The sequence below is a fragment of the Oncorhynchus gorbuscha genome, linkage group LG07 (genome assembly GCF_021184085.1).
Source record: "Oncorhynchus gorbuscha isolate QuinsamMale2020 ecotype Even-year linkage group LG07, OgorEven_v1.0, whole genome shotgun sequence".
In the NCBI taxonomy this organism is placed as follows: Eukaryota; Metazoa; Chordata; class Actinopteri; order Salmoniformes; family Salmonidae; genus Oncorhynchus; species Oncorhynchus gorbuscha.
Genome location: NC_060179.1, coordinates 17,623,946 through 17,638,250, shown reverse-complemented (window position 1 = coordinate 17,638,250; position 14,305 = coordinate 17,623,946). Strand labels below are relative to the sequence as shown.

The 14,305-nt window shown below is 43.3% G+C and overlaps 1 protein-coding gene and 1 long non-coding RNA gene across 3 annotated transcripts; one reads left to right on the top strand and one right to left on the bottom strand.

Annotated features, from left to right (window-relative positions):
• Positions 1–3,199: 3,199 nt before the first annotated feature.
• Positions 3,200–6,717, top strand: LOC124039573. 2 transcript variants are annotated; one of them, XR_006839605.1, is made up of 7 exons: positions 3,200–3,323; positions 4,644–4,705; positions 4,900–4,949; positions 5,169–5,400; positions 5,637–5,687; positions 5,905–5,959; positions 6,541–6,717. It is a non-coding gene; the product is annotated as an uncharacterized LOC124039573 (long non-coding RNA). The 2 variants fall into 2 exon arrangements; XR_006839604.1 differs by having other exon boundaries at positions 5,905–6,717.
• On the bottom strand, positions 6,700–14,258 carry mcmdc2 (minichromosome maintenance domain containing 2). Its single transcript, XM_046355680.1, has 13 exons — positions 14,042–14,258; positions 13,654–13,784; positions 13,312–13,567; positions 13,101–13,223; positions 12,772–12,873; positions 12,032–12,184; positions 10,136–10,373; positions 9,746–9,951; positions 9,379–9,545; positions 8,713–8,892; positions 8,409–8,551; positions 7,795–7,904; positions 6,700–7,352 (listed from the first exon to the last, which is right to left on the bottom strand). Exons 1-13 carry the CDS (start codon positions 14,136–14,138, stop codon positions 7,183–7,185), a joined length of 2,076 nt encoding a protein of 691 aa, XP_046211636.1. The 5' UTR covers positions 14,139–14,258; the 3' UTR covers positions 6,700–7,182.
• Between the last annotated feature and the right edge of the window lie 47 nt (positions 14,259–14,305).

The following is a 14,305-nucleotide window of genomic DNA, read 5'->3' as shown; positions in this document are numbered from 1 at the left end:
CGTCATCCAATTCCGAATTCCAACTCCGGAGGTCGGGCCTTTTCTAGAGCTCGGACTTCCCGAGCTGAAGATCACTGAAGTCATGATTTGACCTCCCAGTTGTTTTGAACTCGGCAAGAGGCCACTTCTATTAAAGGGAATGTTCGGGATTTGGCCAATTAATTTTTAAAAATGTATCTACTTCTCGAGAGTCAGATGAACTGGATATAATTTGTATGTCTCTGTGTTCAGTTCTAAGTAAGCTGCCAACTACCGTGAGCGCAATCGCTAACTACTGGAAGTCTATGGGAACAGCTAGTAGGGGAAATCGATAAAGGGCCTCATTGCCAAAATCCCAAACTATCCCGTTAAACTATAGCATAACTTTTGAGAATTTGAGCTTTATGAAGTTGATATCGAATGTTCAGAGATCAATTTAGAAAGTGCACTTTTATGTAGGCTACTCAGACACTGTTACACTTCTGAAATGTGCAAATTGGAGACTTAGCACAATATTCAAAAGAAAAACTGATAGTTATGGTTTTAAAGGCCCAGTGGAGTAAAACTGTGTTTCATATACAATCAGTAGCCAGTGTATTAGGTACACCCATCTATACTGAACAAAAATATAAACACAACATGTAAAGTGTTGGCCCCATGTTTCATGAGCTGAAATAAAAGATCCCAGAAAATGTCCATTCCGATCAAATGTTGTGCACCAATTTGTTTACATCCCTGTTAGTGAGCTTTTCTCTTTTGCCAAGATAATCTATTCACCTGACAGGTGTGGCATATCAAGAAGCTGATTAAACAGCATGCACATCACACAGGTCAACAAGACACCTTGTGCTGTGGATTTTTTTTTAAACAACACAAATGTGCAGTTGTCACAACACGATGCCACAGATGTCTCAAGTTGAGGGAGCGTGAAATTGGCATGTTGACTGCAGGAATATCCACCAGAGCTGTTGCCAGATAAGTCAATGTTCATTCCTCTCCGTCGTTTTGGAGAATTTAGAAGTATGTCCAACCGGCCTCACAACCTCAGACCACGTGTAACCTCGCCTGCGTGATCGTCTGAGATTAGCCATCCAGACAGCTGATGAAACATGTCTGTAATAAAGCCCTTTTGTGGTGAAAAACTCATTCTGACTGGTTGGGCCTGGCTCCCCAGTGGGTGGGCCTATTCCCTCCCAGGCCAACCCATGGCTGCGCCCCTGCCCAGTCAAGTGAAATCTTTACTGTTGCCAAGATAATCCATCCACCTGACAGGTGTGGCATATTAAGAAGCTGATTAAACTGCATGATCATTACACAGGTGCACCTTGTGTTGGGATAAGATTTTTTTAAATGCAGTTGTCACAACACAGTGCCACAGATGTCTCAAGTTTTGAGGGAGCGTGCAATTGGCATGCAGACTGCAGGAATGTCCACCAGAACTGTTGCCAGAGAATTTAATGTTAATTTCTCTACCATAAACCACCTCCAATGTCGTTTTAGAGAATTTGGCAGTATGTACAACCACAGACCATGTGTAACCACGCCAGCCCAGGACCTCCACATTCAGCTTCTTCGCCTGCAGGATTGTCTGAGAACAGCCACCCGGACTGCTGATGAAACTGAGGAGTATTTCTGTCTGTAATAAAAGCCCTTTAGTGAGGAAAAAAATCATTCTGATTGGCCTATGCCCTCCCATGGCTGCGTCCCTGCCAAATCATGTGAAATCCATATATTTATTTCAATTGACTGATTTAAAGTTAAAAAACAGGAGAAGAACTGTAACTCAGTAAAATCATTGGAATTTTTGCATGTTACATTTATATATTTTTTCAGTATACTATCGAGTTGGACCCCCTTTGCCTCCAGAACAGCCTGAATTCTTCAAGGTGTCAGAAACATTCCAACATTTGGTATCAAGGTACAATTGATACAATTTGCTACAATTGGTGTCATGGGACCTAACGTGTGCCAGGAAAACATCCCCCACACCACTACACCACGGCCACTAGCCTGTACCGATGACACTAGGCAGGATGGGGCCATGGTTTCATGCTGTTTACACCAAATCCTGACTGCCTTCAGCATGACGCAACAGGAACAGGGATTAATTGGACTAGGCAATGTTTTTCCACTCAATTGTCCAGTGTTGGTGATCGCGTTCCCACTGGAGACGCTTCTTCTTATTTTTAGCTGATTGGAGTGGAACCCGGTGTGGTTGTCTGCTGCAACAGTCCATCCGTGAAAAGGACAGACGAGTTGTGTGCACCGAGATGCCATTCTGCACACCACTGCGCCGTTATTTGCCTGTTTGTGGCCCGCCTATGAGCTTGTACGATTCTTGCCATTCTCCTTTGACCTCTCTCGTTAACGAGCTGTTTCCGCCCACAGGACTGCCACTGACTGGAAGTTTTTTTGTTTGTCGCACCATTATCGGTAAACGCTAGACACTGCCGTGTATGACAAGCCCAGGGGACCGTCCGTTACTTAGATACTGGAACCGGCGCGCCTGGCACCGACGATCATATCACACTCGAAGTCGCTTAGGTCACTCATTTTGCCCATTCTAACGTTTAATCGAAGCAGTAACCAGATGCCTGTCTGCCTGCTTCATAAAGCAAGCCACGGCCATGTGACTCACTGTCTGTAGGAGCGAACCGTTTTCATGAACGGGGTGATGTGTCTAATAAACTGCCACTGAGTGTGTATTTCCACACTAAGATGATAATGCCCTTTTAGTGTAAGAGCTGTCTGAAAAGACTACCTGGCATTTCTGCCTGTTTTGGTGGGATGGAGTTTTGTCCTGCCTGTTGACCGTTAATAGACCAATAAGAAAGAGTTCCAAACCTCTCTGCCAATAACAGCTTTATTTTCACCTTTCCCCTCCCCACTCAGACCACTCCCAGACAGTCCTAGAAAAACAATTTGTTTGAGAAATTGCTCTTTGCTAAGCCATCTTTTTGACACTGTTAATTGAAAACCCACATTAAGGTACTTAACGTAAATTGTTACCCAGAAATGATTTGATATTGAGATCAAAGTGGCTGCATTGGACCTTTTAATTCAAATGAAAATTGCCAAAACACAAATACAATCAAAACACCGTTTTCAACAGTTATAAAATAGACCTATTAGCTGCCTCATAATAATAGGTAAAACATTGTAGGGTGTTTTTGGTAGTTGCCTGCGTGATGTGAGCTCAGACTGCGCATGCCATTAACGATGAAGCAGGAAGTCCTCTTTCTCTGTGGAAGAACAACGAAGGAGGACGCATGGAGGTTGTATGAGCTCGCACCAATATTATTATTATTTGCAACAACTTGTTGAGTTCCCCGTTCAGGCAACCGGTAGGTGGCTAATAACATTAGGCAGTCGGTTTTATTCAATAATAATGCAAATTGGTGTTTTAGCTGGCTATATAAAATACCAGAACACTAGCATGTTAGCTAACCTGAATGTAACGTTTCCGCCGTCAAAATAAGGATTATATCATTCCCTCTAAAAATGGATTCGAAATCATTTACGTAGTTTTCTGTAATATAATCGTCCCGTTTCAATGATACATTTTTATTGACTAGGTGAGTAAGCAAACCGTTTCCTTGTCACTGGTGCGCTGCGCTCGAGGGCCACGAATCAATGCCACTGATCACGTGAGTAGGCAGACTTGTCGTGGCCATAATGTAGTTAGCGCTAGGGTAAGCGAGAGACTGGTAATGTATGGATATTGTCTGGCAAAGGGTGCAGCTCATTAATGATTTAATAATCATTCATTTAGTTTGCTAATTAACCACTCCCCCATGTTTATGCTCAAATTGGTGCATCCCGCAGACATTTGAGGCACTTGTCTGTGCATGTGGGCTGTTGGCAATCATACTATGGATAATTTTACCAAAATAAATTGACTGTTTACTCTTGGATCTTAGTATCATGTGTGAATGGAATGGGCCCATAGTGAAACAATGACTTATCGAACGGTGTATTTGGGCCTAAATGTCCCAGTAGTATTGTAATAAATCATACTGTCCGCTGCTTGTCCCAGATCCGATGATAAATGGCCCCTTTGTCATTTCGGCCCCTATTGTTAGTTAGGTTACTGCACACCTGCTCTGGTCACCGATCATCGGATACCACGGTGGTCTGTTAATTGTCTTCGCAATGACTTCATTGTGGAATCTCGACTTTGGACGTCTCAAAGGATTGAAGGTCTTGGTTAAGGTCGTGATCTGCTGTTGAACCTTCATTGGAAATGCTGCAGTGTGGGCTTTCATTGTGCAGTACTCCCAAGCTGTGTTAAATGTGCCCCCTGACCCTAAGTTCATTACTCATTTTAGCTGTCTAGTTGTGTTCGGACTGCATTGGCTATTCCTTCAGTACAGCTTATCCATGCAAGATAAAAACCAATAGTGCCACACCAGTTTCCTGGCAATTACTTGGGAGTACTATTTGTGGATGTCACTCAGACTTTTTCAAAGTGCAGAATGCTTCCCATAGATCTGAATGTGGCTCTTTTAATATCTGAGCAGTAGAGTTGTGTGCAATCTGAATCCCAGAATTAGCTGAACCTTGAATTTGGTAAACTCGAGAGCTGTGTAGGCTGATGTATGACAGTGTTTTTAAATGTACAGCAGCAGGAACTTCACTTCAGGTTTTATGTATTTCTCTTATAGCGTTCATGGACTTGAAGGGTGTAAAAGGATCCAGACACGGATGCATCCTTTGTTGTACTGGAGTGAGTCGTCCATTCTTAAACCAAGGCTTATTAAAAGGCCTAGAATATAATTTTTGCCGTTTACCCATCTGACTAAATTTGGTTGCTGAGACTAACTGAACTACCAGTAAAATCACAACACTGACCATACCACAACTGTCAGTCAAATTTGATTTATTATTTTTGTCGCAAAGTTAATTCAGTTTTTTTCACAGGTTTTTCTTTTGGGGACAGATGGTGCTGGCTATGCCAGTAGTGTACTGAGGTGAGTTCATTTCCTAACTATAAGCTATGCTCTGCTAGTCTGTTCTGCTGGTACTGTGATGACTTCACACATTTGCCGTTTACCCATCTGACTAAATTGGGGTGTTGAGACTGTGACTAACTGAACCACCAGCATTATTCTAACTAAAGAATACCCTTTCAACCCACATCTCGATTGGTGGCCAATGATCATCAGTATAACAATGTTTTTCTCCCACAGATTTGATTGGCTGGCAGGGTACTGAAGACTCAATAACAGATCTACACCAGGGGTGTCACTCATTCCATAGAGAGCCTAGTGTCTGTGGGTTTGGGGTTTTCCTTTCAGTTAAGGCTTATACAACCAGGTGATGGAGTGACCTTAACTCGTCAATCAAGTACAGGGAGCAGTGAACCTGCATACACTCTGCCCTTCGTGCAATGAGAGACACGCAATCTACATCTTGTTTTTGGTGAGTTAGGCCTATACCTTCTCGTTTCCACTGGCATTAACTGACTAGTATACAACCAGCCCACTTGAGTGGCCTGTTTGAAATCTGTTTTCCCTTCGGTTAATGTTGTGATGAGTTATCATTTTTGCCGTTTACCCATCAGACCATTATTGGGGTGCTGATAGTGACTAACATTATTCTGAGATTTTACATTGTCTATCAAATTATAATTTTAATAAGATTCTGTTCTTTCGTAGAGTTAATGGGCCAGGATGTATATTGAAGACTGACGTAGATCTTGCCCTGTGGTGAGTAAAATATTATTTTTAATCTGAGGGCCAAACATGTCTTTGATCTGCAGATGTGCAAGAAACTGGAGTTGTGATGAGTTCTACATTTTGCCGTTTACCCATCAGACTAAATTGGGATGCTGAGAGAGACTTCCTGAACTACAGTATAATTGCTTGCATATTTTGCCTAACTACAATCAAATGATAGTCATGCTAATAGACTGTTCTCTCCTAGATTGGGTTTGATGATCCAGTATGTGGAATATGAAGACTTAAATCTCAACCCTATGGTGAGTGAGGGCTAAATAGCCAATTGGTTTCCTTCAGTCTTCTACTGGAGTTGTGATGACTTCTCACTTTTGCTGTTTACTGATCTGACTAAATTGGGATGCTGTGACTAACTGAACTGCCAATATTAGCATTGATCATTACAGGTAGACGCAGCAGCGATTATGGTAAAGGGGATAGTGGGTCAATTTCCATAAGTGTTGAAGCGTGTGCATCTTGCTTAGCTCAATATCTGCAGTGCACCTCGTGGCAGGGACATTTTGCAGGGTCTACCTTCAATCATTAAACCTGCAATCCCTGACTAAGGTTTGAGACTCTTATTTCATCATGTTAGGCCTGCAGTAGGGGAGTTATTTCCTGGGTTGAGGTGTCAACTAAGTTTTTCTACCTGTGTTCATTCATTTTTAAATGGAATTGATGCCTTTTCTGACATTTCTGCTAATTTACCCTGCTGAAAAGCCATTCATTTGAATTACCAGCATTGCAACTACACCCACAATGGTAGAAAGTTGTAGGTTGATGGCTAATCTCATTAGACAATGGTCATTTAACTGATTTCTTCTATTCATTGACAATTCACAAGGTTTGGAAAGCAGTGCATGACCTCCTTCACAAATGTGACCCTGGAGACCTAAACTATCACCATATTTTCAACATTCTTGCCTGTCAAAAGCACAACCTTGGTCTGACTCACCTGCTCAAGGTTAAATGTTTTCTTTTTCTGCCCTGTTATGAAATAAAATATTTTATGGTACATTAATCGCAATCTTTTTTTCTGCCTACATTGAAACATGAATGTTACAGTTCATGTATTAGACCCTAATCAATGGATTTCAATTGACTGCAGGTGCGTAGGCCTGGGAGGGAATAGGCTCAATCAGAATTAGTTTTATCACCTGTCTGGGTGGCTTGTCGCAGGTGAGACCGGTCGGATGTACTGCCAAATTCTCATTCAATACTCTGGTGGACATTCCTGCAGTCAGCATGCCAATTCCACTCTCCCTCAACCTGATGTGGTAACAGCAATCATGCTGTTTAATCAGATACTTGGTATGACACACCTGTCATGTGGATGGATTATCTTGGCAGAGGAGAAATGCTCAATGTGAAGCGCTTTGTGCGTATGGACAATTTCTGGGATCAATACGTTGCGTTTCTTTATTCTGAGTAGCTCATTTCACCATTGAAATTCAATATAGAAAAATCCTTTAACTTAGCTGTGGTCCTATTCCTCCTCAGTGATGTAGCTGGCAGCCCCGGGTGCGTAGGCGTAGACAAAGTGCAGGATGCTCTGTTGGAGCTGCTCCAGGATAAGGTCTCTCCTGTGGAGAGCTTCCAGGTCACACAGGTCACAGGGAAATGCTGCGTCGGGTGGGATAACGAGCGCTGAGGCTCCTGTAGATAGAGGGAGCAGTCCCCAGACCAACTATCAGGGAAAATCTAGACTGCTATTACTAGAGCAAAGAAGATCATGGCCAGGATACTCTTGCCTGTAGCTACACCTGCATGTGACTGATAATGTGATTTCCCTGTAGAAATCCCCACTCACTGACATTAAAGCAAGACCTAGGCATGGCTGCGGGATTCTTCACCATGCTCTGCTGATGTATTTTTCTCCCCATATACAGGAGTATTAAAGACTTTGTACTAGTTGGGGGGGGGGTGTGGCACCCTAGACAAAAGAAAGGTTGGACTGCGACATCTCTAGAAATGGTGCCGAGTCTGGAGGGGTTTGTTCTTTGACTGTTAATTAGCCACGATGTGTGATTTCAACATGGCAGCAAATGGGATCTATGAGTTTGGCTGCTGACTTGGCCTTCGGTCCTGTGTGTCATACCATGTCTGAGAGTGATGGAGTTTTCACACAGCAACACAGCGATCACTGCATCCTCCTCCAGCACTGTGCTTCTCAGACACAGTTTACTGTGGGCCTCAGCCAGGGAGATCCTGGAAGAAACATGCCAATAAAGACAATTAGAAGTAAACAAATGTCTAGTTTTTAGCTAAGCAGAATTTACTGTGAGTAATGGTAGTTACTAACTTGCAATGAAATGCATCATGTAGGAACAGACCATCAGATCTGGAAAAACCTGTCTTGGTGATAAGCCTTTTGTACATCTATATAGTAACACTGATGAAATTGTGTAAAAATAAACTGATACCACTGAAAATATTTTCCCGCCTACACAAAAAAATAGTCTAGACTGGCACCCATTTATTGGTTCTGTAAATTAATGATTGCCCTCCACCTTGTGGAGAAATATGACATTACAGAGAACACTTCTAAAGCTGCAGGTGCCCTGAGAATTTGAAGGGATTTTTCTCTTACAGTTAAATCAGATTTGACAAATGCCCAAGTTAAACACTAAAATAAGTAAAAGGGTGATGTGTATAAATATTAAACATGGTATTTTTTAAATGAATAACCCTCAGCATGTGGTAGGCCCTTACAGTAGCTTGATGGAGGCCACAGACACCTTTGCACCATGCCCAGAGTCTGAGCGGACCCTTCTGCTGGCCATGTAATAGCCATGGATCATCATCTCTGCCCCAGGGCTCAGCTCTGTCTGGATCCTCTGGGTGTGGGCCAGAAGCTAGGGGAAGGAAGAGTGCAGCCCGGAGAGCCCCTCAATGGTAAGTCAATGTTGTCAGTCACAAAGCATCTAAAAGTGCGGATGTATTTTTTCTATGTGCCATAAATTACATGAAAGGTAAATATCATCATTATAGTGTGTACAGTATTGTGTGGTTTTACCTCCTTATAGTCCTGTGTGGTGAACTGCATGCAGGATGGGTAGAGGGGCTCTCCAGGTTGCACTGCCTGTCTGAGGGTGTGCACCGTCTGGGCTAGCAGGGCCTGCTTTCCCCCTGCCTCCCGACACAGGATCACCAGACCAAAGGCCTCAGCCAACTGGGCAGGGACCGGACCCATGTCCTACACACACAATGGATCACAGATTTTCATGTGGCTGGTAGCTCATTTTGTTAAAATACCTTAACATGGAAGTACTATATTTACCACTAGAGTACTGTTTCTTGTCCATCCTGAATAGGCACAGGCCAAAGTGGAAGAGAACCTGAAAGTGTTTGTTTGGACAGCAGCCTATTCCATGAGTGGAACAATTAACTACATCCTCTGAAGAGAGTAAATTGTCTCCCCTTCCTGCTTTGCCTACATAAAGCAAACGCCTAAAAAGACAATTGGCTGGCTCAGATTTGACATTTCGGGAACACATATTTGCCAGTGCTGAGTGCTATTGGCATTGTGTGGTAGGAGAAAAGGTTTCAAACTGCTCACATGGAATAGCATTGTTGCAGAATCACCATATCAGACAACAACCCAATGGGGGCACTCACATTTATCAAGTGCAGTAGTCCAATAAATTTGAATGGTAATGTAAATTCAACGACTATGACCCACCACTGTTCCCAGCACTGTACTGTCAGTCCTGGTGGTCTTGTTTGAGGGAGCTGTGGAGTCTGCCAAGGCCCAGAAGCTGCACTGGACAGGGAAGGAGATCTGCTGGTCAGCATCCTCTCCATACTTCTTCCCTGGGATGATCACAGACACTGTCCGACTCTCCAGAGCTGGGTGGGGAAGGAGAGCGGTCAAAGGTGAACTAACTGTTGGTGGTGGATAGAAGGCAAAGGCCCCGTGTGAAACCAGTCCCTTGGGCTATACACTCATAACTTACTCTATACTTTGTGTCACAGGAGGTGCCATAATGTTGCATTGCTACAGCTGTATCAGACTGGCTCCAGGCTACAAGGTAAGCAGGGCTCTGTACCTGACTGAAGGGCATCCATCTTATCTTTCTTGTGGTGGCCCAGGTCCCCGAGCATGCAGACGCCCCCAGTGGCCAGCAGGGCGGAGCCAGCGTGGATGTTAGCCGTGCCTGCTCCGTGTTCATCACGAGAAAGAGAGGCAAACATCTCCCCTGTTGCAGGGTGTCTCACCCCACGGCCAGCCAGACCCAGGCTGTACGTCATCAGCCTAAGACGGGGGTAACGGAGGCTGGCTCTCAACTATTTATTTATGCTGTTGACTTGAATATAGGCATAGTATAATTTTACTGTAGTAATGTTATTGTTTTGGCCATTGTACTTCCTAAGAACATGGTTGATTGATTGACTGATTCAGAGATTGATGAATTGACTGAAGCATTATAATGCAAGACCTTTCCAGTATGAGTGTGTCAGTCGTCAGCGCTAGCAGGTCCAGGCAGTGCAGTGAGTCTGGGTTGTCCTCCCGGCACTGGACCAGGCTAAGCAGCAGGCCCAGCTTCAGAGTGCTGTACAAGCCTGGGGGAACCACAGGGGATCCAAACATGTTAGCCACAATGGCAGAGAACCTCCAGGGGGAACAGGCTGTTGCCGTCAACAGGGCCTGGAAGTTAGAGCTGATGGTGCCCGTGTCTGGGGGTTGTGGTTGAAGGAAAAGAAGAGGGGTGGAATGAATCTACTGGACTGTGAGGTGTTGTCATTGAATATACAGTACCAGTCAAAAGTTTGGACACCTACACATTCAAGGGTTCTTTATTTGTTGTATTTTCTACATTGTCGAATATTAGTGAAGACAAACTATGTAAACAATCATAATATATTTTATTTTAGATTCTTCAAAGTAGCCACCCTTTGCACACTCTTGGCATTCTCTCAACCAGCTTCACCTGGAATGCTTTTCTAACAGTCTTGGAGTTCCCACATATTCTGAGCACTTGTTGGCTGCTTTTCCTTCACTCTGTGGTCCAAACCATCTCAATTGGGTTGAGGTCGGGGGATTGTGGAGGCTAGGTCATCTGATGCAGCACTCCACTCTCCTTCGACAAATAGCTCTTACACAGCCTGGAAGTGTTTTGGTTAATTGTTCTGTTGAAAAACAAATGATAATCCTACTAAACGCAAATCAGATGAGATGGAGTATTGCTGCAGAATGCTGTGGTAGCCATGCTGGTTAAGTGTGCCTTGAATTCTAAATAAATCACTGACAGTGTCACCAGCAAAGCACAATCACACATCCTCCATGCTTCACGGTGGGAACCACACATGCTTGAAATCATCCGTTCACCTACTCTGCATCTCACAAAGACACGGCGGTTGGAACCAAAAATCTCCAATTTGGAGCCAAAGGACAGATTTCCACCGATCTAATGTCCATTACTCGTGTTTCTTGGCCCAAGCAAGTCTATTCTTCTTATTGGTGTCCTTTACTAGTGGTTTCTTTGCAGCAATTTGACTATGAAGGCCTGTTTCAAACAGTCTCCTCTGAAGAGTTGATGTTGAGATGTGTCTGTTACTTGAACTCTGAAGCATTTATTTGGGCTCCAATTTCTGAGGCTGGTAACTCTAATGAACTTATCCCCTGTAGCAGAGGTAACAATGGGTCTCCTTTTCCTGTAGCGGTCCTCATGAGAGCCAGTTTTTTCATAGCGCTTAATGGTTTTTACAACTGCACTTGAAGAAACATTTTCTGGATTGACTGACCTTCATGTCTTAAAGTAATGGTGGACTGTCGTTTCTCTTTGTTTATTTGAGCTGTTCATGCCATAATATGGACTTGGTCTTTTACCAAATATAGGGATATCCTCTGTATTCCAATCCTACCTTGTCACAACACAACTGATTGGCTCAAAATCATTAAGGGAAAAAAAATCCACAAATTAACTTAACAATTGAATTGAAATGCATTCCAGGTGACTACCTCATGAAGCAGGTTGAGAGAATGCCAAGAGTGTGCAATGCTGTCATCAAGGCAAAGGGCGGCTATTTGAAGAATCTCATAAAATATATTTAGATTTGTTTTACACTTAGTTACTACATGATTCCATATGTGTTGTTTTTATGTCTTCACTATTATTCTACAATGTAGAAAATAGGTCAAATAAATAAAAACCCTGGAATGAGTAGGTTTGTCCAAACTTTTGACTGTACTGTTCTGGTATAAGCAAGTCAGAGGTCACAGTCCTCACACACAAGGACACACACATACATGTTCCTTATGAATGGCTTTCTCGGAGTAGCTGAAAATCAGACCTATAGATTCTGAATAGGATTTAATGTAAGCTGATCTGTACCATTGTAAGCATGCATATAGGTCCTTTCAGGCTCCCACGGTTGAACGCTATTGGCCTCTACACTCCAGGTGACGTTGGGCCAATGGTGGACATGGGCCGGTATGCCCAGCACCCTGTACAGACGTCCAATCCTCATGGAGTTACACAGCTCATCTACAATGTTGTGAGGGAAACAGAACCATAACACTCAGAGGGGTTGTCTGGTTCTGTCTTGCTTTTTCCTAATTATTTGAGGAATATGCAAGGCACCTACACACCCCTGCCAAGAGCAACACAGGAACCAGGCCCTTGGAACAAAGATCTCACTGTGTGTATGTTGTGTGACCCAACTAATGAGTGTTTCTTACACTTATTAACATATATGTTTAGTAACATGATCTCGCTGTGTTGAATTCCTCCAGAAGACTAGGTCAACAGAATATGCTAATACTGGCACTGAGAATCACTGCTCTCTCAGGGGTAATGGCTGGACAATGTTATTGGAGGGCACAGGAATACCTAATATCTCACCCAGGGGCACTACTGCGTGGCTGGCTACTCAAACCTCTATTTTAACTCTTCCCCCATTGGATTTAGGCTCCAAAATTAAATTTGTAATGGAAAATAGAAAATTCCATACAAACTTCTAAGTTACTTTTCTAAGGAGATAAAGTCAAATCTATTAAAAACAAAATCTTGACTTGCAATATGTGAACATTACAAAACGTTTGGGCAAAATGATCATTATTATGTGAGCTTACCTCTGAGAAACAGGGTGACAGACTGGTACCTGAGGGCACTGGGAGAATGGACTTTCAGGACATCCAGTGCTTTAACATGGATCAGCTCTACAAGCTGCTTGTCTGTTTCCAAACCACATTATATTTACATTACAAAAGGTCAGTCATTTAGCAGATGTTCTTATCCAGTGCATCCATCTTAAGGTAGCTAGATGAGACAATCACATTCAAGTACATTTTCTTCAATAAAGTAGCTGTCAGCAAAATCAGAGCTAGTAAGAAATGACGAGTTACATGTAAGAATGGCATGTGAGGCTACTTCATCAGGTATCATTTAGGGACATTCTCACCCCCCAGGACCCGGAACTTTATGTCCTCTTTGAGGTGAGAGGAGCAGAGCAGGCAGCTGAAGTCACTCCTCACCGTGGCTGACTCAGTGGCTCCGGGTGCGTGCACTCTGATGTGATGGAACCCTGAGGATAACATCATATTACAGAATTTGTAAATGGCATTACTGTGATGTTATGAAAACAGAAATAGGTTACTTGTAATCAGGCCTACCTGTTGAGCAGGGACAGTCCTCCTCAGAACAGAGAAACCTGGCTCCCTGAGTGTACTTTGAGACCCTAGTCATCGCGATGGCCAAGCCCTCCATGGCAACAGGCCTCATGGGGCCATAACCACAGGGAAACTCACAGAGGTCCAAGGTGTACTCAGGGAACGGAGGTAAGTGTGTAAACTTCAGGATCACATTCACCTGACTTTCTGTGTGGATTTTCTCTATGAGGGAGAGTGTCTTTATTGACAGAAAACAAACCTGAAAGAGTGACAACAAAAACCAGTATGTTCAAAATTCAAGGTTTGAATAAGGGGTAATGTATATGGGAGATGTTTTGGACTTACAGATTGAAACAGTGCTGTAGCTTTGAGGGGGTCATTGAGAACACAGTCACCCAATCTAGGATCCAGTTCGATTAGGTCTGAAGGGTTCACACGGATACAGAACCGATACACAGCTTCATTTCGCTGGATGTCTGAAGGGGAATAGGTTCTTGGGTGATTGATGTAGCTGTTATAAAGTCAACTCTATCAATTTACATAACCATATCAGTTATTTAACAGTTTGCTGTCATCTATGAAGGACTGCGTCTCACGTCATCACATCCTCCAAGTGGGTACAGGGTTGCCTAGGTTACCCTTTCCTCAGGAGTCACACAATCCCATTAGCTAGCTAGCTAACACTGACCGAAAGCTCTCGCTAGCTAGTCTACAACTGGCCCTTAAAACTTACCGTTGAATGGTTTGCAGTCTTCAGCAAGTTGAAGAAGAGCTCCACTTCTGTCTAGAAAAGACAAAACTGACTCTTTCAGTAAGAAAAAGTCTTCCATTTTATGTTACCGACTGACTAACGTTAGCTAAAGAGTTGGCTGAAGAGACTAGTCACACAGTCAAGATATCACGCGACTTGAACTTTGAACTGTGCTCGCTAATTTGAGTGCACAGACAAGTCCCCCCATCTCCGTAATAAACAAGACATCGAAAACAAACTTGTTGG

What these genes read in the sequence shown, in the direction of transcription:
- mcmdc2 (XM_046355680.1), bottom strand. Translation starts at nt 14,138, where the DNA reads ATGGAAGACTTTTTCTTACTGAAAGAGTCAGTTTTGTCTTTTCTAGAC. An exon ending in CTATATGCATGCTTACAATG is followed by an intron (nt 10,374 to 12,031) that starts GTACAGATCAGC and finishes CACAACCCCCAG; the next exon opens with ACACGGGCACCATCAGCTCT. An exon ending in GACACACTCATACTGGAAAG is followed by an intron (nt 9,952 to 10,135) that starts GTCTTGCATTAT and finishes CCCCCGTCTTAG; the next exon opens with GCTGATGACGTACAGCCTGG.